The sequence below is a fragment of the Schistocerca gregaria genome, chromosome 5 (assembly GCF_023897955.1).
Source record: "Schistocerca gregaria isolate iqSchGreg1 chromosome 5, iqSchGreg1.2, whole genome shotgun sequence".
Taxonomy (NCBI): domain Eukaryota; kingdom Metazoa; phylum Arthropoda; class Insecta; order Orthoptera; family Acrididae; genus Schistocerca; species Schistocerca gregaria.
The window spans coordinates 417,635,355-417,663,302 of record NC_064924.1 but is presented as its reverse complement, the minus strand read 5'-3'; the positions used below and the strand labels follow the sequence as shown (position 1 = coordinate 417,663,302).

Below are 27,948 nucleotides of genomic sequence, written 5' to 3'. Positions count from 1 at the left end.
TATCAAGCTTTTACAACTGAATATGGAACATAAATGCTAAGATTGCAAATCTGAATATTTTTTCAAGTAAAATAATTACATAAAAAGGAATGCACCATGATTTTTATTTTTACGATAGGCCTAAACCAGATGTGTTTTTAGGTAACAAGAGTAATAGAGTTAAAAAAAGAGTCACAGAACATCAAAATGGATACAGTAGTGTTATCAGAAGTGTATAAAGAACACGAAGTCCAAATACAATTAAAATCAGTTCTTCTGGTTTTCAAAGAGGAGGTCAATCAAGAAATTCAGCTATAGCCTTCAGTGTAAAGAAGACAATAAAAACCAACATTGGAGATATTGAAGGAATTGTTTTATAGGTCAACAAAGGATATTCTTTGGAAAATACTCCAGTATAGGCAGAATTGTGTTTCCATTCTAATGAGGAGGTAGAAGATCTCTTAAGAAATCGATGCCGGATAGAATTTCTCTCAGCTGCAGAAAACTAGCCATCCATCACCTGATTTTTGGCCATGTACGAACTTATTTTCATTTTTGAAGTGTTTAATTTATGATTTTGGATGTTGATTACGTTTTTTAGCATTTGGATGAAACTTTGACATACATCTATTTCACCATTTATCTATCAATAGTTACATATGCTATGGTATTATACCATGAAAATTTGTCTTCGAACAAATGACAGTAAAAGAATATAAAACAGAATATCATCACTCATTCTTATCTCGCAATGTCACTTTAAAGTTACTCAAGACAAAAGCCACTATTTATATTCTTACTGATTTACAATGAATAACTGATTATGGTATCAATGGAAGAGTCAGTAACACTGGAAATATTTACACTATTTTTACAATATTCTCATTAAAAGTAATTTTCATGAATCTCAAAGAATTTACACATGTCAGAAATATCCTTTACATGGAAATGATGGAAAAAATTTAAAGACTGTATTCACCTATATACTAGCTTGATTTATAGAACTCTGGGGAAACCTGCTGGAACAATACACAATGTACACTGAAGTGACAAAGGTCATGGGATATCCAGTAACATTGTTATGGACCTCTTTTTGCCTGGCATAGTGCAACAACCCTATGTGGCATGGACTCAACAAGTTGTTGGAAGCCCCTGCTGAAGTATTGAGTCGTGCCGCCTCTATAGCCATCCATAATTATGCAAGTGTTGCTGGTGCAGGATCTCGTGCACAAACTGACCTCTCGATTATGTCCCATAAATGTTCAAAGTGATTAATATCGGTGATCTGGGTGGTCAAATCATTCACTCATACTGTCCAGAATATTCTTCCAACCGATCCCAAATGACTATGGTCCTGTGAAATGACATCATTGTTTGGGAACATGAAGTCCACAAATGGCAGCAAATGGTCTCCAAGTGGCCAACGATAATGATTTCCAGTCAACAATCAGTTCAATTGGATCAGAGGACCCTGTAAAAAACAGCACACATCATCATGGAGCCACCGCCAGTTTGAGTGCCTTGTTGACAACTCGAGTCCACAACTTTGTGCGGCCTGCGCCGCAATCAAACCCTACCATCAGCTCATACCAACTGAAATCGAGACTCTTCTGACCAGGCCACAGATTTCCAGTACTGTCCAACCGATATGGTCACAAGCACAGGAGAGGCACTGCAGGTGATGCCATGCTGTCAACCAGGCACTTGTGTCGGTCATCTGCTGCCGTAGCCTCTTAATGCCAGATTTCACTGCACGGTCGTACCAGATACGTTTGTCATATGTCCCACATTTATCTCTGCAGTTATTTAATCGTTGTTCCTCATCTGTTTGCACTGACAACTTTAAACATTAATACCACTGCTCTTGGTCACTAAGCAAAGGCTGTCTGTAACTTCACAGTCCGAGATGAGAGGTAATGCCTGAAATTCGGTATTCTCAGCACTGTCTGAACAATGTGCACCTCACAATACTGAGTGCCCTAATGATTTCTGAAATGGGATGTCCCTTGCATCTAGCTTGAACTATCATTCTGTGCTCACTGTCTTAATTCCCATCGTGTGGCTATGATCATGTTGGAAACCTCTTCACTTGAATCACCTAGGTATGAATGATGGTTCCACCAATGCACTGCCCTTTTATGACTTTTGTATATTATACTACCACCATCTTTATATATGCATGTCACTAATCTCATGATTTTTCTCCTATGTATATATACTATCCTCTTTTTGAAACCAAATGCATCACTCATGCCGCAACGGTAATGAACAGTTAATGAATGTCTTTTACACATGTCAAAATTACGAAGACAATGTATGATTTCACAATACATTTGTTCTGTATTAATTTATGATACAATGTCAAAACTGACACTGTTTGTGACTCTGTGGTGACTGATACTGATTGAAAATAAAACCTCGAGATCTGGAAACAGGCTGTTACACTTTGCCATGTAATTTCCACAGCCCAGGATCTAATGAGTTGCACTAAGACGGTGCAGTTATTGCTATCCCTAGATTCTGACACCATTTGCAAATTAAGCAAGTAATTAACAATGTGTGTGAAGATTTCTTTCTTGAACATTGGGAGTCAATGTACATTGCATGTGAAATGGTTTGCACTTGGAAGCAATGCTGGCTTTAAAATTAATATTTGCAACACTGATAATTAAGGGAAGATCTTTGCAGTATCTATGAAGAGTTATGTAAGGTGATATATAATGGCAAATCTACATCATGCTGTTAGTTGAGAATTTCACTGAAGAAGAAGGGCAAAATTACAGAACAGTTTTTCCATGGGAAACTTTTTATATGATATAAGAAATGATGGACACAGAATGTTAGTATAATTTGCAAAGAAGTTGGTACAATTTGTCCTTGGCACATTATGCCTGGAGATAACAAATAAGAATTGGACTTAAGAAAGGGAGGAATTACATACAGTTAGAAAGAAACGGGCTGATCAGCAAATATGTCATATATACATGACAAGAATTTGTGTAATAATAATGTAGAACACCAAGGTAAATTAAGTAACACATTTAGCATCTTAGAAAATAAATAAGCTATCATAAAGACAGGTGGTAAGGTAATAATTTAACAAAGGAAAATATGTTGCAGGTATAAAGAAAAAACTCGAATGACAGATTGCAACTATTAAAGATAAACAGAGAATTTTAAGAAAAATGTAATAGCAACATGGCAAAATATGTTGAAGTAAACAAAATAATTCAGAAATGTCTGAAGAGGATGTGAAGATGTAATGAAAATGTGATAAAAGAAACAACTGAAAATAACAAGAGTACAAAACAGGCAAAACAACCTATGTTGGCTGGATATCAGATTTCATCACTGAGGTTGGAAGGTGGCCCACTAATGGTACCAGTAAGAGAAGTTTTTTGTATATTTTTATCATTCAAAAATTAATGAGAAATAAATATAATGAATAGTGAAAATAATGACATTCCAGAAGAAATGTCAAATGATTTGTTTACTGTGGTTGGACAAAAACATGGAAACACCATAAGAAATACATGATTGAAAACTAATGCAAGAACTAGACAAGGCTGCAGGTTGTGCTGCTGTACTTAACCACAAACGGCACCTTGCAAAGTCCTCTATATGTTGCAAGTGTCAGTCACGCTCAGAACAGTGTTCTGTTTAGTATGAGTATGTTGTGTCGGGGTAAGGGTATTTGAATATGAGTAAATTTATTGTGCTCGTGTGGTGGAGGCTTCCATAACCAAGGTAGCTGAAGTGTTGTTTGTTTAAAGGGGCACTGCATGGAAGATTTATAAAGCACACAGAGAAAGTGGAAAATCATCATCTGCTACATTACAACACAGACAAAAGAGTGTAGCATGATCATGATACATGGTCACTGAAGAGGACTCTTGACAAAAATAAGAGGATTGTGATCAAAATAGAAGGACTACTTTGCAGTGCATGATGACTATCCACCTCCATCACTACCTGAACTTGCTGTTGTTTTTGCAGGAAGAATGGTACAAGACCCCCTTTAAAACCACACAGGGCCCGTATTTAACCATTCTGAGACTACTGGAAGCTGTTCTAAATATCAAAGGTCTTCCAAAACCGTATTAGGCATTTAGTGAGTTGTAATTTTAGTATTTCCAAATTTTTGTGTACCCCTTGCATATAGCCAGTTGAGATATGTATAAAGGATGTGTGATGGGTGACCAGATGTGACTAAACTGGAGTGAAGGCAACCTGTAACAACGCCGAAACAATGCTCCAAATTTTCTATTTCAAAAGAACGGGGATAGCAAAACAAATTATAAACATACCACTCTTCTATCTGCAGTGTACAATATAAAATATTCACTGAAGGTATGACATAATACATTGATGTGCTATACGGATGTGGACAGCATGTAATGTTTATGACTAATATTCAGGATCATCTAAAAGCTTTTTAAAAATCATGAAACCTTAAAGTAACATTTAACTTTGAAGCAAAATAGAGTTTTCAAATTTACTCCTTCAGTAATAGCACACACTCCAATGTACTGAGGAACCTTTAAGAAATGGAAAGTTTGATTAATGAATCTTATTTCCATAACTGTCCACTTCTTTGCTTTAAATTTACTTTAATTTTATTGAACATATTACCACCATTCAAAATCCAGTAATATTCATTTAAAAACGAAGTAATTTTTACAACACTATTTCCCCCTTCAGGAGCATGTGGCAATCAAGTTTTGAGCAAATTCATCTTCTGAAAAAGCAAGTAGATAAATTTCAAGATACTTTTAAGAGCTGAATTTTTCAGATCTTTATTGTTTACAATATAATGTACATGTTGTTTGTTACCACAATACAAAAATTTGGTATAAAAACATTTTATTATTAAGTTCTCATTTGGTCTTGGGCATTAAAAATTTTGACCCCAAAAGGTGTCTCACTTAATGTAACTGTTTAATATTAAAGGCCTAATTTACTTTCAAATGTTTATAACATTGAAAACCTTACCATTCAAATTATTGTTTTAATAAGAAATAAGTTGACACAATTTTGTGAATATGTAACGTTATTAAAAATCAAATACTAGCTTATAATCATGATTTCTCTATATCCAAAATTACATAATTATAAATGAAGTATTAGTAACTGTACATTTTAATTACAAAACTTTCCCTGGATTAGATCGTGGAAGTAGAATGTATCGTAACAGCTACCGTAGTAGATACTTATGTCAGCAAGTTACACAAAAAACTTAATTTCTGAAAGTGTACCAATACTGGTTGTAATTTTTACTGAAAACTTATTTAATCTGTATAAATCATAGGAGAGAAAAATGGGAATGCAGAGCAGCAGGAGAAAAAAACCTGATCAACATGTTTTAGTCTCACTCCATGTAATTCTAGTCCAGAGAATTAAGAAAATGTCACACTTTTCTTTTTGAAATACTGTTGACATAGAAATTTTCTGTTGGTTTCATTATAACTGCTGCAAACTTTTTGCTTTATTACAGTCCTATGAAGGAAGTTACATAATACATTCCATTACTTATGCAATCTATAGGAAGATGCTTCTAAATAAAATGAATAGCTTTATACTAATTTTTCTGTGGAAATGAACTGCCTAAACATTTTTTTAGAAGTATTATTTCAGGCATAGCACAACTGTAAGTTTCAGTGTGTTAATGCCCTACATTTTAGTTGTGTGTGGGTTAGTTGAAAGTAATGCAAAAGTCATATTTCTTACCTGATCATCCAAAGGCAATTCTGTGAAAGCATTTATGTACTTTGCCCATTCTACAAGCACCAATAGCTGCTGCTTCATTGAGTCACAGACATCATTGATATTAGCAAGCTGCTTGTTTGCGAGATTGAAGTTTGCATCTGGGGTGCTAATTTGCTACAGAAAGAGAAAAAATAACTGAGTTGTACAGAAGAGACTAACAAAAACCAAAAAACAATGTAAGTCAAGCACAGACCTAAAAGCCACTATTTTGTATATAAAAGCTATTAGTGCTAGCTCCATCTAATTAAGATTCTTTACATTTATAGCTGATATCATCTTTAATAAACCTCTATTTGGCATTATTTGGCGAATAGAAGCAGTGGAAGACATATTTTATTCAGAAAGGTCAGTCAACTGGCTACAATGGAAACACTGATGTCATGTATATTTGGTTTATTTTTTGGTATTATTAGGACACAAAGTTATCTAAAAAGAGTTATGAAACCAGAGCTTGTGTTTCTTGTATTGAATTTCAAACCAAGTACAACAGTTCCTGAAAAATTTGAAAAATATTACAGACTATTTCTGCAATATATAAAAGCAATAGTCACAAAAATATCTACTTCACAGAGGACTGATGTTACATTCTGGCCCAAATGAAATTTCCCCCCAGTATTGATGCCAGTATGATATCAAATCATTAAGGTCAGAATCTTTGACAACACAATAAAATCTCTAATTATGACTCTGGCACTGTTGCACTATTTGAAACAATTTTGTTAATTTCACAATGAAAGTTTGTGGACACTGTTCTGTTAGCCAAAAAGATATTATGATGGACATGGGACATAATTTATACATACAAAGTGGTGTCAGGAATGATTATTCACTGTGATAGTGGATTCTCTTTCAGATGTACACTATGTGATCAAAAGTATCCAGTCACCTGGTTGAGACCAATTTAAAAGTTTGTGGCACCCTCCATTGGTAATGCTGGAATTCAAAATGGTGTTGGCCCATTCTTAGCCTTGATGACAGCTTCCACTCTTGCAGCATAAGTTCAATCAGGTGCTGGAAGTTTTCTTCGGGAATGGCAGCCCATTCTTTACAGAGTGCTGCATTGAGGAGAGGTATCGATGTCTTTCGGTGAGACCTGGCACGAGTCAGTGTTCCAAAACATACCAAAGTTGTTCTATAGGATTCAGGTCTGGACACACTGCAGGCCAAATGATTACATTGACATTATTGTCGTGTAACCACTTCGCCACAGGCCATGCATTGTGAAAAGGTGCTTGACTGTGTTAAAAGATGCAATTGCCATCCCCGAATTGCTCTTCAACCATGGAAAGCAAGAAGGTGCTTAAAATATCAATGTAGGTCTGTGCTGTGGTTGTGCGCATAACATCAACAGGTGCAAGCCCCCTCCATGAAAACCGCAACCACACCAGAACACTACTGTTCCAAATTTTACTGTTAGCGTTACACACGCTGGCAGATGATGTTCACCAGGAATTCGCCATACCCACACCTTGCCATTGGATCACCACATTGCATACCGTGATTCGTCACTCCACACACATTTTTCCACTGTTCAATTGTCCAGTGTTTACGCTCCTTACACCAAGGAGGTGTCGTTTGGCATTTACCAGTTTTGTGTGTGGCTTATGGGCAGCCACTCGAGGATGAAATCCAAGTTTTCTCACCTCCCACCTATCTGACATAGTACTTGCAGTGCATTCTGATGCAGTTTGGAATTCATGTGTGATGGTCTGGATAGGTGTCTGCCTATTACACATTATGAGCCTCTTCAAGTGTCAGCGGTCTCTGTCAGCTAACATATGAGGTCAGCCCGTACACGTTTTTGCTGTACATGTCCCTTCAGGTGTCCACTTCACTGTCACATCAAAAACAGTGGACCCAGGGACATTAGGAGTGTGCAAATCCCACATATGAGCATATGACACAAGTGACACCTGCTCATCTAACCACATTCGAAGTCTGAGTTCTGCAGAGCACCCTATTCTGCTCTCACTATACCTAATGACTACTGAGGTCGCTGACATGGAGTACCCAGCAGTAGGTGACAGCATAATGCACCTAATATGAAAAATGCATGTTTTTGGGGGTGTCCGGATACTTTTGATCACATAGTGTAAAACTTGCTCAAGACGGTTCCAGCAAAGAAATGATACAAAAATACTGCAATGAGGTGTGACAATCAAACTGAATAATACAGCATCCTGGTGTTCAAGATCTTGGGGAATTGGAAACAGTCTTTGCTCAAAACATTGTTCTTTACTTAATGACCAGTTTTGATTCACTAGATCACCACCAGCTTCATTTATCATCATAAATTAGTAATGCAAACACACAAAACTGGCAGCTAATGTGAGCCAGCAATACAGTTGTTTATTATGGCACTGCAGGTTTTTGTTTCATGTGACAGTGCCGAATTATGTGACTTACAGTGTTTTGGATTCTTCAAGTTCATACATGCAGAATTTGATTTTTAAAAAATATGATGGCAATGTTTGTTATTGGCTTTGCATATTATTCATTTTGGGATAACAATGAACTGAGAAGACTCATGCTTAATCAGCATGCAATGTTAAATGTGTGATATACATTTTCTGGTCTACCCTCCTTCGAGCTATCACTTACACCACATTTTTTTTCATGATCCAAATCTATCTGTGCTTTCTTCTAATGTTCACATTATTTCTTATTATTTGGATTTGACTATAAGGGGCCCAGAAACCGACAGTTATGGACGGACAAACGTTTTCCAAAGTATACTTTATTTCACAAACTATGAGAATATTTTAAATGCAATAACTACTCATGGAGTAAGAAGGATATTAGCAGAGTCATCTTTTTAACTACCACATGAATAACCAAGTTTGGACTTATAAGTAGGATGTAATACTTCAGTAGGTTTTCTTCTTGAATGACCAAATAACAAAACTTTGTTGTGTATAGAAGTTTCTTCTGACTACCTAAAATAGTTCAGTGCATAAACAACAGGAAATAATAATTTAATTGTAATACTTGTCAGAATAGTTGTACAGTCTAGATTTCTCACTGAGGAAGAGCAGACCAAGAAAATTTTTTTAAATTAAAAAAAAAACAGTTTTATCTCGATAACTAAAAAGAAGAGACGAAACATTTTTTTGCCATTCTTCTTTCGCTTATGAAGCAATGCCCCTGTAACAAAACTACAATCAAAATCTGTTTAAGAAACTTAATTATGCATTCTACTTTAGCAGAGTGTTAGTTTTCTCCATGAGAAGTATGTTTTTTAGAGTTACCAATAACAGGAATGAACAGGGCTCCTCTAATAAAAATTTAAAGAGAGAGAAAGTTAAGCACACAGGTACACTTGTAATATTACTGAGCATGTTTTACTTGCTGACTCACCTCCAGAGCAGCTCCTACTTGGCGTGATAACAGTTCTGCATTAAGAAGTGATGCTGGTGACAACCCATTTCCTGTTGTATGCTCCTCCAGGCTTGTTCGGCGGCAGCTTATCCTGTCACGCTCATTTTGGACAGCTGTAATTTGAGACAAAAATTTTATACCTTGCTTCTTTCAATGTAAATGTTGTGATGATGATGACTCATTCTATATGCTGAACCAGAACTCAAACTTGCCTTTTCTAGGTGGCGTTTTCACCAGCTGATCCGCTAGAGCAAGACTGATGGACTAACTAACAGTTTTAACTTGTCCATGGCTCATTTCCAATTACTAGATACTTGCAACAAGGATGACAGTGCTAGTTCTGAAAGCTTCTCATTGACTCACTTTCAGCAGAATATGATTTTAAAACTGACTGAACATACAAAATTGCTGGCACTTTGTACCACTGATAAATTCTAATGAGCCTAACTGCAGAATTATTTTCAGCAGCAGTAGCAAATATTTTTATATTAGATGTGAAGTGTACAGAAGACAAAAAGCTTAAAGAAAGTAAAGTGCGTAGAAAATACGAGGGTTGGAACTTAAATAGTGGGAATCATTTATTCACAACTGATACAAAAGAGTTACATGTTTGCACCTGTTACTGTCCTTCAAAGTAGTCCACAGCATTGTGTAGGGCCTTTTGCCAGCGATGTAAAGACATAGTATACCGTTAACAGAGCCTGTTCTGTTGATGGTGCAAAAGGAGCAATCTACTGACCGTCAAATCTCTGGAAAGTTCTGAAGCAAATGCTACAAAGTGGTTCCTTCATCTTCAGAATCAAATGAGTCACAAGGACTTAAGTCCAGTGAGTATGATTGACAGTACAGCACTTCCCAGTTGCATCGACCAAACAGACCCACCATAGCTTGTGCTGTATGCGCCCGCATATTGTCGTGCAAAATGGGTGCGTAGGTTGTGCAGAAATTGTCGCCGCTTCTTTCACAAAGCTGGTCGCAGGTGATGCTCCAAAAACGAGCAGTAATACTGTGCACTGATGGTGGCATTCACTTCAGAACTGTTCCAGAGATTCGACAGGCACTAGACCACTCCACATTCGCACCATCAACAGAACAGGCTCTGCTAACGGTATACTACGTGTTCCACATCGCTGGCAAAAAGTTCAACACCATGCTGGTGACTACTCTCAAGGACAGTAACTGGAGCAAACAAGTAACTCTCTTGTATCGGTTGAGAATACATAGTTGCCACTATTTAAGTTCCAACCCTCATAATTATTTTCTGTTGATTACAAAAATTGCTAAATATGTTCTATGCAATCTGTTAAATAAGTACAGAATGGTTAAGTTTGACAAACCAATGGAAGCAATGTTTCTGTCAAAATTACCTTCCTTCTTCATTCCAGCTTTAAAACATTTGCGTAGACGGCAGTAACGACACTGGTTTCTTTTATCCTTGTCAACTACACAGCTGCGACTGAATCTGCAATTACAAGGAATTACAAGTTAGTTACTGACATAGTGTGTTTAATAGGGGTATTTCCACATTGGCCACTGTAAGACATTTCTTGCGTTTAGCTTTAACACTTCCTGGTCAAAAGGCATAAAAATGGCAGCTCTGTACAAATCATTTTCATTTCTGAATTTGTATATGTTGATTCCTGTGAATCCAGGACCCAAGACAAAAGAGAAAATTAGTAATTGCAAAACATCTGCTTGAAAAGAATCCACCTAGGGAAAGAGGTTATCTGAAGGAACTAGGTTTCTATATAGCAAGAGCTGAAATTAATGATTATGAATTCACTGGATGAAACATGCTGAAAACCATCATATGTCCTCAGAAACATGTAACTGTGGGATATGCTAGAAAGATCTAGACTATTAAATCTGAAGAGGCCAGATGACCTAGCCAGCAAAAATAATGATTGTTGCTTAAGCATTGCACAATAGAGATTAAGTAAAGATCTCTTGCGACACATTTTATCCACAGTACACTGTAAGAAATTATGCCTACCATATAGTAAGGCTAACAAATCTGAAGCACGCAATTTGTTGGTAGTTCGATCAGCAGTTTCATGAACTGCTAACTGTAGTTTATGGCAACTTCTGTAAACTATTTCCTACAACTCCAACACAGAAAAATTAAGAAAGTTGAATTGGGAATGAGGACATGTTACCACCACCACCACCACCACCACCACCACCACCACCACCACCACCACCTTTCTACCTGCACGCATAAGAAATTACTGAGATCCTAAAACTCAAAGATGGCTGCAGTGGATAACTAACTTCATCACACCACAACTTAGAACTAATAGCTTTTATATCAAAGCAGACACGTTGTCTGGGGTAACTCACTACAGTAACTAATAAAACTTTCAGGGAACTAATCAGACAGGTCAACAGAATGTGTCATGACAATAAAATATGTAACTTTCAGAATAATGAACACTTTACGGAAAAGTAATAAGTAATAAAAAGTATCAAGGCAATGTAAAAAAAAAAAACATATTAATAATAATGGAATACTTTCAATCTTTCAATGATTATTTGTCATCCATTATGTGTGAAAACCTGATTCAATGAACCAGCAACTCCTAATACATATCTAATAATACTGTCTTAAAAATGAATACACAACTATTGAAAGCAGGTAAGCACATTTAACAAGCAATAATTTCTTTCAATGGAAACATTTTACTAACAAATTTCAGTTTATGAATTAACTATCAAAAAGTCAAGCTACATATTTCTTATTTTATTAGATAGCAGCGTAATGTGAGGATGAAGAACTACTACTGAAAGGTATTTAGTTACATGGACAATCTGAAAACACTTTATAAATTAGAGGGCTACAAAATTTAAAATAAACCGAAGTTTCATGTGTATTCAAATAAAATGTAGCCTCCCACAGTAAAACAGCATTTACTCCAACATTCAATAATACTGGAAAAAACATAATACCATGTCACACTTTCGTCTTGGGAATCCAAGCAGTTTTTACAGAACTCACCCACTCAGCAAGATCAGTACTGTTTGTCCACATATATATGTATGAAACACTGCTTCGATCAATCAAAATGTGTTCTCAATTTTGCCATGAGCTATTGACATGTTGCTTTTTCTCTTCCCTCTCTTCTGTGGGAAACTGCCGATCCCTTCTTCTAGTCAAGTTGTGCCACAAACTCCTCTTCTCCCCAATTCTATTCAATACCTCCTCATTAGTTATGTGATCTACCCATCTAATATTCAGCATTCTTCTGTAGCACCACATCTCGAAAGCTTCTATTCTCTTCTTGTCCAAACTATTTATCATCCATGCTTCACTTCCATACATGCCTCCACTCCATACAAATACTTTCAGAAACGACTTCGTGACACTTAAATCTATACTCGATGTTAACAAATTTCTTTTCTTCAGAAACGCTTTCCTTGCCATTACCAGTCTACATTTTATATCCTCTCTACTTCGACCATCATCAGTTATTTTGCTCCCCAAATAGCAAAACTCCTTTACTGCTTTAAGTGTCTCGTTTCCTAATCTAATTACCTCAGCATCACCCGACTTAATTCGACTACATTCCATTATCCTCGTTTTGCTTTTGTTGATGTTCATTTTATATCCTCCTTTCAAGACACTGTCCATTCCGTGCAATTGCTCTACCCAGTCCTTTGCAGTATCTGACAGAATTACAATGTCATCGGCAAACCTCAAAGTTTTAATTTCTTCTCCATGGATTTTAATACCTACTCCGAACTTTTCTTTTGTTTCCTTTACTGCTTGCTCAATATACAGATTGAACAACATAGGGGAGAGGCTACAACCCTGTCTCACTCCCTTCCCAACCACTGCTTCCCTTTCATGCCCCTCGACTCTTACAAATGCCACCTGATTTCTGTACAAATTGTAAATAGCCTTTCGCTCCCTGTATTTTACCCCTGCCACCTTTAGAATATGAAAGAGAGTATTCCAGTCAACATTGTCAACAGCTTTCTCTCTGTCTACAAATGCTAGAAACGTATGTTTGCCTTTCTTTAATCTTTCTTCTAAGATAAGTCGTACGGTCAGTATTGCCTCACGTGTTCCAACATTCTACGGAATCCAAACTGATCCTCCACGAGGTCCACATCTACCAGCTTTTCCATTCGTCTGTAAAGAATTCGCGTTAGTATTTTGCAGCCGTGACTTATTAAACTGATAGTTTGGTAATTTTCACATCTGTCAACACCTGCTTTCTTTGGGATTGGAATTATTATATTCTTCTTGAAGTCTGAGGGTATTTCGCCTGTCTCATACATCTTGCTCACCAGATGGTAGAGTTTTGTCAGGACTGGCTGTCCCAAGGCTGTCAGTAGTACTATTGGAATGTTGTCTACTCCCGGGGCCTTGTTTCGACTCAGGTCTTTCAGTGCTCTGTCAAACTCTTCACGCAGTATCATATCTCCCATTTCATCTTCATCTACACGCTCTTCCATTTCCATAATATTGGCCTCAAGAACATTGCCCCTGTATAGACCCTCTATGTATTCCTTCCACCTTTCTGCTTTTCCTTCTTTGCTTAGTACTGGGTTTTCATCTGAGCTCTTGATATTCATGCAAGTGGCTCTCTTACCTCCAAAGGTCTCTCTCTAACTTTCCTGTAAGCAGTATCTATCTTACCCCTAGTGAGATAAGCTTCTACATCCTTACATTTGTCCTCTAGCCATCCCTGCTTAGCCATTTTGCACTTCCTGTAGATCTCATTTTTGAGACATTTGTATTCCTTTCTGCCTGCTTCATTTACTGCATTTTTATATTTTCTCCTTTCATCAATTAAATTGAGTCTCTCTTCTGTTATCCAAGGATTTCTACTAGCCCTCGTCTTTTTACCTACTTTATCCTCTGCTGCCTTCACTATTTCATTCCTCAAAGCTACCCATTCTTCTTCTACTGTATTTCTTTCCCCCATTCCTGTCAATTGTTCCCTTATGCTCTCCCTGAAACTCGGTACAACCTCTGGTTTAGTCAGTTTATCCAGGTCCCATCTCCTTAAATCCCCACTAATTAAGTGACAAAAATCTCTACTTATTGCTGCTGAACTCTCCTTGTGTCTGTGGCTCATTGTCAGTTTCCTTACAGAATATGTGCTGTAACCCAATTTCTATTAACAAGGTGTTTTTAAAGAACTACTACTCTCTTTCCACAGTGTTGTTTCTCAGACAGCAGAATATTTCCAAAATTATGTCATAACTAGAGATAGGAGTTGGCAACGTGCCAATATTCAGGCTCCTCAACCAGGATGTAGCTTGACCTTCTGACTACAGAAGTGCTGCAACAGCTGATAAGCCATTTTTTACATTAAAAAGCCCCAACACACTCTTTCAGATGCTCCAGCAGGAACTATGCTGATTTGTCATTCTTTCTAGATTGTAACAAAAATTATGTATTTTTATTTATTTGGTCCAATGAGTCACTTTTAATACATTGTTTGTACATGTTATAGAGGCCAAGTCCGGGATAACGCAATTTACACTCACAGTAGCTGTTTGAGACACTGATCAGAATAATACAAGTAAATGATCATATAAAGTGAGACAGTACATAATTATGTAACTAATAATATTTGATAAATCAGACTTGCTTATTTTGATGTTCCAGAAAATCAGAGACAGTAGTTGTAATGGTGGTCAAACAAAATGTGTATAATGTGTCTATTGTTGGTATGCATTTTAAGTAAGAAGGCATATGGTTGCTAACATAGCAAATGTAGAGTGGCATTCATTATTACTCAGTGACTTTAGCAACTATCATGGCTGAGGGTAAGGATATCAAAAATGTTATTAGGCCCTAGTCTGAAATTTGGTAAGAGTTGACTCTGTGCTAACATAATTAAGCCAATACATTTTGCTTTTAAAATGACTTAGTGAGCTTGACAATGCAACTACTTGATGCCAATGTTGCTTATAATTTTATTGATCCATTTACGGTACCTTATATGCTGCTACAGAATTTAGAAAAGCGCAGGGGAGGCAGCTAGCAGTTGTTGATAATCACTTTTATTAATGATTAACCTGCACTTCTGTTGGAACTGTTTTGGAAATAACAGGAAATTTATAGTACAGTCTATGGACTGGGGAAGAGTGTCAGATATGGTTGGAAATTTCTACAAGAGTTACCTGCTGTCTTGTTTGGTGAGCTCCTAATACAGTCATTAATATGAGTAATAAAAAAGAGGGGACTAATTTTAATTTGAGCTTGAATTTTATCATAATTTAATTCCTGTGGAAGCCTACTGGTACTGAAAACTATGAACTCTTCTTGGGTGTGTGCTAAAGCTGCATGATGTTTACCCATTTGATCCAGCATTTCCTTACTAACAGATATTTTGTTCATGTTATTGCAGAGGAACATAGAAGTGTTAAAATGTTTTAATATCAGTGTAAGACTAAATCTTTGCAGTGAATATATAACTCTGAATTAAGACTTAAAAGTATCTGCTAGGTGTCTTTCTTCTGTTCTAAATTGTGTTTTGTTACTAAACTATGCCAACCCATTGATAATTAAAGCATACAAAGTAAAGAAACTTAATTACATATATACTTATTGGGCTACTGATGGATTTGCGTTAACATCTGGATTTTCGTAAAATACAAAGGTCATCTACTTTTGATGTTAGCATTTCCTTTTTCTGCACATGTTCGTTCTTCAGCATATTCAGCATATTTAGACTACACTCAGCACAATTTATTGGTCACTGACATCACTGACCCCACCACAATGTGGATTGTGGCTGATCTGCACGCATGCAGGTGATATGAAACTCACCCTGATTCGTCTATGTTGATCAAAATATCACTGGTGTGATATGGGCATTATTAACCCTATGTTGACATTTTCTGGCTATGAAGCAGGGCATAAGGAGCTAAAATTTTTACTCTTAAATTAAATAGCTACAGCTTTCTCAAAGAGGCCAACATTGCATAGTGCAGGAGGATGCGACATGCCATGGAATACGATAATAGCTCAACACCAGGACAGCAATAAATAGGTCTACTGAACTGTCTGTCTTCCAATCTGATGTCCAGTGGGAGACTGGATCTTCAGTACCTCACATATTACCTACAATACAGGTACTGAAATGGGAAATACTCCCTAACACCATGAACTTCCCCTATGCTCAATAAGACTACTAGGCCTATGACAAAAAGGAAACTATATGTAAAGTACTCTAGTTGCTAAGACTCTTAGATGTTGATCAGGAACATTCGCAATACATTTTATTTTCTCCACAATTTTTAATAGTGAAAAACTGATTCTTTCTTTCTTTCCCTCCAAAGACCACCACCACCACCACCACCACCACCACCACCACCACCACCACCACCACCACCACCACCACATTGAACAATATTGTCATTACAATTTTCTACAATTTTCTTTCTTCATAATATTATGCAGAAGGATGTCTTAATAGATAAATTAGTAATACTTAGTTTACAGCTAAATATTACAAAACACATACGCAGATGAATGCACACTGATGGAATGGTTGTTTGGCAAGAGGTAATGTGGTCATCAATACATACTAGGTATGTAAATTGAAGGTGGAAAGGGAAAGAGAGGAATGGAACGGGAAAGGATCACTGCTGTCAGCTGCGCTGGGACATTAGGCGGAATCAGTGGTAATGAGTGGAGTGACAACGTGTACTGGACTTCGATTCTAACCCAGGATCTCCTCTTATTAGGCAGATGCATTAACCACCGCGCCGTTTGGGACCCAGTATTATCGCAACTTCACAGACTATCTCAGCACATCTCATGGCTGATCCACATTCCCATCAAGTGCCACCTATCTGCAGTCCCTGTCCACCAAGCACTCATGTAGCATACTAGGCACTTTGACCCCTCAACCATGCTCTACAAACTGTGTTAGAACTGCCTAGCGGCCCTGCACTGTGCTCTCTACGAATGGTGCTCAGGGCTGCAGTCAGCAACATTTGGGAGACTCTACAAAATGTATTTGGCATTTTATGCTACCTGCAATACTCACACTACCAGAAAAGGCAGTGCTGGTGTTTCTGTTGCTGGGAGAAGACAGCAATGATGAGGACTTTAATGACAGTGACACAGAAACATCAAGTCAAAAAACTGCCGATGGTGGTTCTACAGGAACACGATCTGTGAGTTGTCGTGTAGGTAAGAATAAATTTGCATTTACAGGGACACCAAATGTAGCCTGGTCATGGGAGTTGAAAAAAAATAAAAAATAAAAAAAAAAAATATGGGCTTTGTACAACTTGATTCAAAATTTAATGTAAACTAACAGTCCCTTTAGTTGGGTAGGTGATGCACCATCAACAAAGATAAGTAAATAGGAAAAAACTTGTTACGGTGACAGGCTGAAGTGCTAGAGACTGACCTGCAGGTGTAAAGGTGGTTCTTGCGCACCGAGCGCCGAAAGAAGCCCTTGCAGCCGTCACAAGACGCAGCGCCATAATGCTTGCCTGTGGCGCGGTCACCACAGATGGCGCAGTGTTGCTGGCCCAGAGCAGCAGCGGCCGCTGCCACTGCTGCCGCTGCCGACCCCGAACCACCTCCGCTGCTCACGAGCGCCGAGCCATTGCCCACAGCAGGCACTGTGCTGCCGCCCCCACTGCCGAACACTGCTGCCCCAGCTGGCCCCACAGCCAGACTGTGCAGCTCGCCCGGTGGGTCGCCGACGCAGCCACTGCCTGCTGCACTGCATTCTGCAACACAAACGCAACACATCAGTCACAGCTTTGCTGGTACATACATTTTCACAGCGTTGTTTCAAACCAAGCAGTAGTTTTTCATGGTAGTCCATGCAAATACACACACTAAAGTGTAACTTTACTGATGATAGAGGAGTATAAAGAAAAGGACGTCTTCCACTTAAGTACAGTGTTGCATGAAATGATAACAGCAACAACAACAACAACAACAACAACAACAACAACAACAACACAGGTCCCGACACAATGTGATCACCACCTATGTTCAACATTAATGTGCAATAACCACTCACCGGTGGCAGCACTAGCAGTGGAGAGTATATAAAGGGTGTCAGGACGACACGGGAAACAGTGTAGTCGTCGTCACAATCCAGAAACAGAGTGATTTACCTGATGTCCAAAAGGATATGATCATTGGTTTTCAGGCCAAGGGTGGTAACATTCCTGAAATGGCTTAGTTTGCTGTTTGCATGCATCAAGGTTAAAGTGTACTGTGCATGCCAAAATGGCACTATCCAAAACTAGTGTTGGGGCAACTGTGGTGCACCATAGGCCATAGATGACTGGGGTGAAAAACGGCCACAGAGATGTGGTGTACAGGCAAATAGATGTGCAACTGATGAGCAACCAACTGCCCAGATGAACCAGGGGGATACCAACAGTGTCTCTTCAGTGCCCGCTAGTGCGTACGGGCCTCCACAGCTGGTGCCTGGTTAACACACCCATAATGACCATTATTAATGGAAAATCTTACATAAAGATGTGAAACAAATACTAACAAAGAGATAGAGGGGCTGGCCAGTACTTACCTCAGCTCAGTACAGCCGATAGATACACAAAAAACAACCGAAAATTTAAGTTCCTGGCTTTTGGAATAATGAAGGAACATTTATTCCGAAAGCTAGGAACTTAAATTTGGTTTTTATGTATCTATCGGCTGTAGTGAGCTGAGGTAAGTACTGGCCAGCCCATCTACCTCCATAATGACCATTGTCAATTGGTGATGAAGGCTGAAATTTATATGCCAATATTGTAACTGTGTGTCCACTGGCGGGGTGTCAGATACCCTCCTCAGATGAATGACACTATTCCATCAGATTGATGACAGTTGCTTGCAGGATGTGAAACATCTGAAACCAAACAGTCTGCAAGAACTGTCTGAAGGGTCCAGACCAGAGAGCATTCCCTGGGTGATATCATTTAGGAAGCCACAATGGATCAACACGAGTTTGCACCTATCCTTGGGGACCATGTCGCCATCCATACATGCAGCCTGTTTTTCCTCGGCATACTGGTATCTCCCAGAATGACAATGCAATGTGTTGCAGCTGCTGTGTACATGTTTACTGTAATTGATTGGCCACAAAACTTCCAGGATTATAATCCAGTTGAAAGTCTGTGGGACCACCTCAATCTGGCTGCTCATACCATGGATTGTCAACCAAGAAACCTCGCACAGCTTGCCACAGCAATGGAATCGCTGTGGCTCCACACCCCTGTTGGTATATTCCATTACTTCATTAGCTCTTCCTGCATGTCTCACAGCGGTCTGTGCTGCAAAACTGGTTCTTCAGGATTCTGACATGTGATCACACCAATGTGAGTGGACTGTGTAAATAATAAAGCTAAAACTCTAATCCAAAAATTAGGTGAAGTATTTAGAGGTATTGCAGACAAACTGTCCAAATAAAGTTTCAATGCCACAGTATTTATTAGGTGTGGCATACCCTTGGCTGCCTCTGGTCTTTGCACGGAATTACCAAACCAGTTATAGTGAGACCTACTGCTAAACACTTCTTCTGAACCATGGCCCAACTACACTTTTTCACCTTAAAGATTTTTGTCAGAGGCAAAAGAACTTACGTGACTGGTAAAATTCTAGGACTGGCCAGGAATGAAACCCAGATCTTTAACTCTGCAATCTAGCGCTTATTGTTCATTTAGTTTCACCACACAATTTCATTAATATTTGTTTTCCTGTGCATATTAACCTTTGTTAGCCATAACCCATTAAACATATTATCTATATTATAAAGTTTATGAAAGATTATAGACATGATATATACTTCACTGAAACGTCTGTGTTCCACAGGTATATGCCCACACTATGTTTTCTGTTACATCAAAACTTTATGAATATAGTGCAACAGAGTAAATCAGTATCGAAATACTTGTTCTTACAATGAAATATTGCTGTTTACGAGTTTGGCAATATGTACCCAATATGTTCCATTTAATTAAAATGAACAGATTAGTTGGTTCCATTGGCATCCTGAAGTAGTTGCTGGGAAACAGTTTCTCAATCTGCCAGACTTGTTACCTGATGATGCGTAATAAGCCAAGAACCAGTTAATAATAAACAAGTATTAGGAAATAAATTAAATTGTTTGCTTTTCACCCTGAAATATAAAATGTTTATACCAAAATGTATTTAAAGAATCAATTAAGATCACATACATTTTGCTTTGCAATTAGTACATAAAATAAAAAAGTATTGTTTAGTACTATTTACATTGATCGTGGCAACTACAAGCTAAATATGTATAATTGAGAGGAAGTACACAGGTATTTTGAAAGTTCCATTCCGAACAACAACAACAACCATCACTGTAACATGTTCTTTTAGTATTTGGGAATAAAACAAGACTGTACAGTTTGATACAGATACTTGGATGGACTCTGGGAGAAGGGAGAGAATTAAGGTTAAACAAGGATACTTTTAAGGAAACATTGGAGTAATCACCTCAGATGTTGCACAGAACTTACACAACAAGAATGGTCGGATGAAGCTTTGAATTTCTTCTCTCCTGGATTCCACTCCAATGACACAGAATCATCATAATGACTTAACCAACTGCAGCACCTGTGTCAGTGATCTCTACACAATGACTCAGACAGCAATGGGACTGGGACTGTCAAGTACAAAAGTACACACCCCTGCTCTGGCATGTCTACAATGGCGCTGAGTTCCACACAGCGAAGAGAATGTAACAAAATTAATGCCACCAGGGAGAAAAAAGGAAAAAAGGAAAAGAGAAAAAAGAAAAAAGGAAAAAAGGAAAAGAGAAAAAAGAAAAAAGGAAAAAAGAAAAAAGGAAAAAAGAAAAAAGGAAAAAAGGAAAAAAGGAAAAAAGGAAAAAAGGAAAAAAGGAAAAAAGGAAAAAAAGGAAAAAAGGAAAAAAGGGAAAAAGGAAAAAAGGAAAAAGGAAAAAGGAAAAAAGGAAAAAGGAAAAAAGAAAAAAGGAAAAAAGGAAAAAAGGAAAAAGGAAAAAAGGAAAAAAGAAAAAAGGTCTGTTGTGAGCATTCTGACCTGATAATTAATTATTTGGAGACACTTTAAATGCTGGTACATTGCAACGGTAGGCTACCATTATACTGGACAGAACTTTAGGTATGCAGTAACTGAAACACGATTACATTTTAAAAATTCAGCATTACAGTGATAGTTTTGCAGCGAATAAAGAAATAGTTTCGAGATTTCGCAACAAATGGCGATGGGTACACTTGCTACTAAAGCTACTAGCTGATGCACTGAGGTGACAAAATTCATGGGACAGTGATACGCACATGCTCAGATGGTGATAGTATCACATACACGAGGTATAAAAGGGCAGTGCATTGGTAGAGCTGTCATTTGTACTCGGGTGATTCAAGTGGGAAGACTTTTGACATGATTATAGCCGCATGACGGGAATGAACAAACTTTGAACATGGTGTAGTTTGAGATAGATGCATGCGGCTTTCCATTTCAGAATAATTACGGAATTCGACATTCTGAAGTATATAGTATCATGAATGTGCTGAAAGCATCACATTTCAGGCATTACCTCTCAACACAGAGAACACAGTGGATGATGGTCTTCCAAGAGCAGCAACGTTTGTGTAGAGTTAACAGTGCCAACAGAAACACAACACTGCATAAAATAACCACAGAAGTCAATATGGGACAGATGACAAACATATCCATTATGACAGTATGGTCAAATTTGGTATTAATGGGCTACAGCAGCAGATGACTGATGCAAATGCCTTTGCTAACAGTGTAACATTGCCTGTAGTGCCTCTTCTGGTCTTTTGACCATATCAGTCAGACCCCAGACAATTGGAAAAACATGGCCTGGACAGATGAATCCCAATTTCGGCTGGTAGCGGATGATGATAGGGTTTGAGTGTGGCACAGATCCCACAAAGCTATGAAGCCAAGCTGCCAACAAGGCACTGCGAAAGCTGGTGGTGGCTCCATAAAGGTGTGGGCCTTGCTTACAAAGAATAGACTGGGGCCTCTGGCCAAATGAACCGATCAATGACTAGAAATGGTTATTTTTGGCTACTTTGCACACCTTTTGCAGCTCTTTGTAACTTCATGTTCCCAAAAAATGACGAAATTTTTATGGAGGCCAATGCACCATGTCACCAGGTCACAATTGTTAGCAATTGGTTTGAAGAGCATTCTGGACAATTCACACAAACAATCTGACCATTCAGATAGCTCGATATGAATACCATCGAACAATTGTGGCATATAATACAGAAGTCAGCTGATGCACAAAATCCTGCACTGGCAACACTTTCACAATTACGGACATATATATAGAGGGAGCGTTGCTCAATATTTCTGCAGGTGACTTCTAACGACTCGCTGAGCCTTTGCCATATTAAGCTGCTGCATTACACCAGGCAAATGGGGGTCCGACACGATATTTGGACCAATCCAATGACTTTCGTCACAGTCAGTGTATCACCATGTGTGTTGGCTTTCTTCACACTGACTCTGATTTCGTAAATCAGTCTTTTTGGTGAGGTATGATGCACATTCGGTTTGCTAAGATTTGTCTTTCTGGGAAGGGGCGGGAGGTGCTGCAGGTGCTGACTTCCTCCCGTCGCTGAGTAGAGTGCCAGAAACGGATGTGCTTAAAGGTTTACCCAGCTATAGGAGCCTAAGATCCGATTCACGCAGGCCCGTATCAGTTAATGCGACAGACAGCTGGGTGGATTTGAGAAGGCGCGCGGCAGCGCCACGTGAGGCCTACGACGGCTGTTGCATCGAGCTGACGGAGCCTGGGCAAAGTACACGCCGCCTTACTGACCTGCGCAATGCATCACCGGTACGAGATTTGCGTCACTGCGGGGTTTTCAGATAACTCTAGCCTGCTTTTGTTTTTATGCTCACTTCTCTCCCTTTCGCAAGATCCTCTTTTTCCTCTCTCTACGACCCTGACCCCTAACGCAGTTTCCCCTCCCGCCACTATTCCTTAGAAACATTGCTAGATGTACACAAGGGCAAGGGATCGTCAAAACTGAAAGCACGTCATTAACAGAAGGAAAGTTAAATGACTAATTTAAAGATTCTTCTCTCCAGGAACTTTCAGACCCAAGAAACCTGCCTACAACACGCAAAAGAAATGCAGTGTCCTGAACAAATCATGTAAATAGAATAAAAGTTACGCCAGAAAAGATTGGTACAGTATTATTACTTGACACGGTCATGACGGAGAGACGAAATCCATATATCTGAGGCATAAAAATGTTAATATTTCTGCAAGAACTCCAATAGGCTAAGTGAAATTTAAATGCAACATAAATTACTGTGTACATTTCATTGTTATTGAAACGGTTTTAATCCTGTCTTTGTAACTAAAAAATGCTTATTTTTGAACAAACGCGTTTAATTTCATTGAAAAAAAAAAAACCATCAGTTACCTGTAATGAAAGATACTTATAAACTGGCTTGCTTTCTAGATCGTAAAACAATTCGGTATAAAATGTTAATTTTACTTACGGCATTTTATGCCTGATTTTCGCTCTAATCAGGAAACGTTATCTGTTTGCGCATTCTTGAGTTATTCCTTCGTTTGGCAATGTTGATTCTAGCCTACTCCCACACTGCTTTTGCAGAATTTCGCAAATTTTCATTTTGAACACACGAAACTATGGCACCAACACCGTGTGTTTAGCTTTCCGCCTATTATATTTATATATTCATCGTGTGTTTTGTTTAGTGTTACCAACTTAACCGCTAGTTTATCTCTTATCTAAAACTACTGTTCTACAGACCTCTGAGGACATTTTATTTCAATTAAATTAAACGTTATTGGTGGCAAAAACACGCATCTTTTTACTCTTCCACAGACGGAATTAAAATACCTTCAATAATTACAAATCAACTACGGACAATATTGCCATGCAAGTGAAACTTCCGTAGTAATTAAATTTCCTCATATCTCACTTTTAGGTTGGTTTATATGACGTAGTCGTCATTCCGAATACTGGTTTGATGCAGCTCTGCGTGCTACAATATCCTTGCAAGCCTTTTCATAACTATGTAACTAATAAAATATACATATCCGCTTCAAACTACTTACTGAATTATGCCTTGGTCGTCTCCGGTATTTTTTTGCCTCCCCTTCTCTTCCTTCCACTAAAATGAAGATTCTTTAAGGTGTTCCGTTGGGCCCTATTTATCAATCCCTTCTTTTAGTAAAGTCTTACTATGAATTTATTTTCTTCTCAGTTATTTTAGTAACTTCTCATTTCGTCGTGATACATTCCATTACATCTGTGAATTACTGATGACAACTGATTCTTAGCACTGTCATTGGTTTCTATTAACCTTCCCGTGGTTGTGCAGCTTCGCACTGCATAATCTGCGCTCTTCTGTTATTCACCCAAACGTGTATGGGACTCCGATCGGAATTCACTCAGTGTGGTCGATGTAACAGACCAAGTTCGACACTCGGATGTGCTAGTTCGATCTTTTTCCTTGTCCACCAACATCTACTGCCACCCCGAAAATCACGTGTAACATACTAGCGCTCTCTGAAACACGTGTCTATTTACCTCAGCTATCAACCTAAAACAACCCCCAGATCAAATACAAAATGAATGCTGACAGCAAGTGCAATAAAGGAAGATGAGCTGGATGGAACAATATTTTGTACAGTCAAAAATATCCGTCCCTGCCCCTTCTCCCACAGCATTTACCATAAAGGTTCGCGTCTCTCGAAGCAGTAACGTTTCTAACAGTTACTGCTGAAATCTCGGAACACGCAACGGTATAAATCGATATCGGTAATAATTTCGGTGCGATTACTCTATTTAAAAAACAACAGTTTCCGTAACTATTCGTGTATATTAATTGTATGACAATTTTTGCTAACGATATTCCGCGTTTACCGATGAACCGACTTGTCACTTACGCTGAGTATCATGCAGATGTAGATGAACTCTCAAAACTATTTTATTCAAACAGATCCTGCTCGTGGAAGTCTACTGTCTTAACCGACTAGAAGTATGAGTAGTTCGAAGATAAGTACTCTATAGATATCAAGTGCAGACTTTAATTGTAGAAAGATTACTAATCATTGTTGAGAAACATCAAACTTCTTTTGATCTGATTCCTTGGCCTAGCGACACATTGCAGCTTGATAAGCGCTGACAGACTACCGATGTGTAGTCGGAACCAGCAATTTCGCCCGCTTTGCACGCTAACAGTGAGTTGCATGATGATTTGCGGTAGGACATCGCTAATAGTTGGGTGCGCTCGCAGGTCAGTTTCCTGTCGCAGCGCCCTTCCCCACTGTGACAGCCGACATGCCACGGAAGTGAAACGCGGATTCCTTCGAAACTCTGTAATTTTTCTGTCCAGAAGCCTACAAAAACCGCGTGAAAAAGGGCTACTTTTTTTACGAAGTGTGGAGCTGGCGCCAGTTGCTCGTTTCACTTGCTGGAGCGAAGCAGGAAGGCGGTTGGCGCCGAGTTTATGCTGCGTGCGCGTCATTGAAGACTCGCTTCCGCCGATAGCACGCCGGCCGCGCACCGCTCGCCGCTGCCGCTTCTCAAACACTCGGATCTGCTGCGTCACTAATAACCGCAGCCACTACATGCGCCGGGACGGCTTAAGGTCGCGCGGGACCTAAGGCACCGATTAAATGAGGAAGAGTGGTGGAGGCGGGGGAGTGGGGGGGGGGGGGGGGGGCGGGCGGACGTGCTACTCAGCAACATGCACTTTAAAAATATGAAGTATTGTGTGTTACATCCACACAACACTTCAAGGGGGAACTTCTAATAAAAAAATATTTTATTAATTTAATCACAAACAGATACTACGCACTTCGTTTCTCGAACCATTTCTGATCAACACGACCAGTCTATACTGAGGAGACTTTACCGTGGCATTCTGCCTACGAGCGTAAGCAAACGGGAACAAGAGTCCCACACATGAGTCGCTCGCCTCGGCACCCCACACATTACAGATTTGTCAAGCAATCTCAGTCAATAATATGAACGTCGGTAAGTTCTGCTAAGGGAAATGAACACGTTTAGCAGCAGTTGCAGCTGACTTCCGTATACTTGCAAAACAAATTTAAAGCAAATGGGAAAACTTTTTTTGAAATTCTTTTCTTGGAAACTGTAGGTTACTTTACAGAATATATTACATTTTTCACTGATGTCAAATGGGTTGAGCACATCTTTCCACTGTGAGAGTACAATACTTTTTACGTTTGCTAGCCCTCAATTCCTTCTCTCTCTCTCTCTCTCTCTCTCTCTCTCTCTCTCTCTCTCTCGTTAGAGAGCATAGCTATGTCACTGTCAATAGCTGATAATCTTAATTTTTATTGTATACCCAACGAAGGAGAGCTGGATTAGATGAAATGACGAGTGACTTTAGTATAACTGTATAACAGATTTGTCCTGAATATTAAAAATGTCCTCTTAAGATTACAGTACGTACGTATGTCATTCTGTTTAGAAGTTAAAACTTTAATAATGCATATAACTCGAAATCGTAGGATGGAGCCCACTGTATCGCGACTATTGCTATGAACTTCCTATCAATTCTACATTTAAAGCATTAGCTTCAAAATGCTAACCACTGAAAAATCGTAGGGAGTATTTTGTATTATCTCTTAATATAAATGGCAACTCCGGCTTCCACTTCACTTTTCAGAGTGGTCCGTGATCCTGGATAACTACAAATTTTCTTACTCAGCGTGAGCAAAGCCCAACTAAATAAAAATACACAACCACGCTTTATAAATAGAGCCGCATTACCAACATCGCTACTAAAAAGCCAGGCAGTTATATTACAAGCGCAAATCGTAAGCGATTCATCACATTGCCTGGGTTTTCCATGCTATCAGCAGCCGATCGCTGCGATTTGCCCACACACGCGCAATTTATGAAGGATCACTGCGATTCGTCGGTCATGTGTGGTGCCCTTTAGACCGTCCGAAGTGGTGGTGCGGGGACGGGGTCAGCGGCAGGGTGTTCTTACTTGGCGATATCAGAAATGCTACACGGTCGTACGGTTTGCTAATACCTTCTGGCTATTTCCGTGTTTAACCCTGTGATGGAGCAGGATTAGTCTTTTCATTCCCTTCAAATAACGAAACAATGAGCTACGCACAGCTCAAGGTAAAGCGGAGTACACAGAGCATTTGGTAATTACCACCGCCAAATGCTCGCTGAGACATAGTGTCGTAAAGGTAGTACACTATCTGATCATAAGTAACCGAACATACGTAATGTGGAATTAAGCACTAGATGTCACCGTAAGCGGGTTCACAAATATAAAGAAAGGCGACCGTAACAGCAGAGCCGGCCGGTTACTGCCGTCGAACATCGATTAGTCACTGCATGTCACCTGAATAACGAATCCGTCAACTACACTGCTGCAGATGTGACTGTGAAATGGAATTGTGAATGAACAGCCACAGCTAATCCAAGCCAAGATAGTCCTCGCGTAAAGACGAATAGGGACCTTCGAACACTGCGGAGGTTCGTTGTTAAAAAAAATAGCATGAGATCAGTGGAACGAATCACTTGACAGTTCCAAATGGCTATCAGCAGTCCAGCTGGCACAATGTCCGTGCATATGGAATTAAAAGAATAGGGCAGTGTTCGAGCAGTTACTCTTAAGTCACGCTTTTCTGTAGTCAATGGTGAGCGACGCTTGAGAACGAAGCTACTGGACAGTGGACGATTGGAAACGAGTGATTTGGAGTGATGAACCACACTATACACTGTGGCAATCCGATTGAAGGGTTTGGGTTTGGCGAATGCCTGGAGAACGTTACCTACGATCATGTGTGACATCCAGCACCACTGCCT

At 39.0% G+C, this 27,948-nt stretch overlaps 1 protein-coding gene across 40 annotated transcripts in view; it reads right to left on the bottom strand.

Moving 5' to 3' along the window:
- The window catches only part of LOC126272746 (transcription factor HNF-4 homolog), a 594,004-nt gene that overhangs the window by 19,145 nt on the left and 546,911 nt on the right, over nt 1–27,948 (bottom strand). For all 40 annotated transcript variants that reach the window (XM_049975822.1, XM_049975824.1, XM_049975819.1 and 37 more), the window contains 4 exons: nt 17,505–17,832; nt 10,491–10,585; nt 9,103–9,236; nt 5,707–5,859 (listed from right to left, as the gene is read on the bottom strand). In XM_049975822.1, the coding sequence (XP_049831779.1) occupies nt 5,707–5,859; nt 9,103–9,236; nt 10,491–10,585; nt 17,505–17,832 (710 nt within the window). The remainder of the gene's footprint in view (nt 1–5,706; nt 5,860–9,102; nt 9,237–10,490; nt 10,586–17,504; nt 17,833–27,948) is intronic.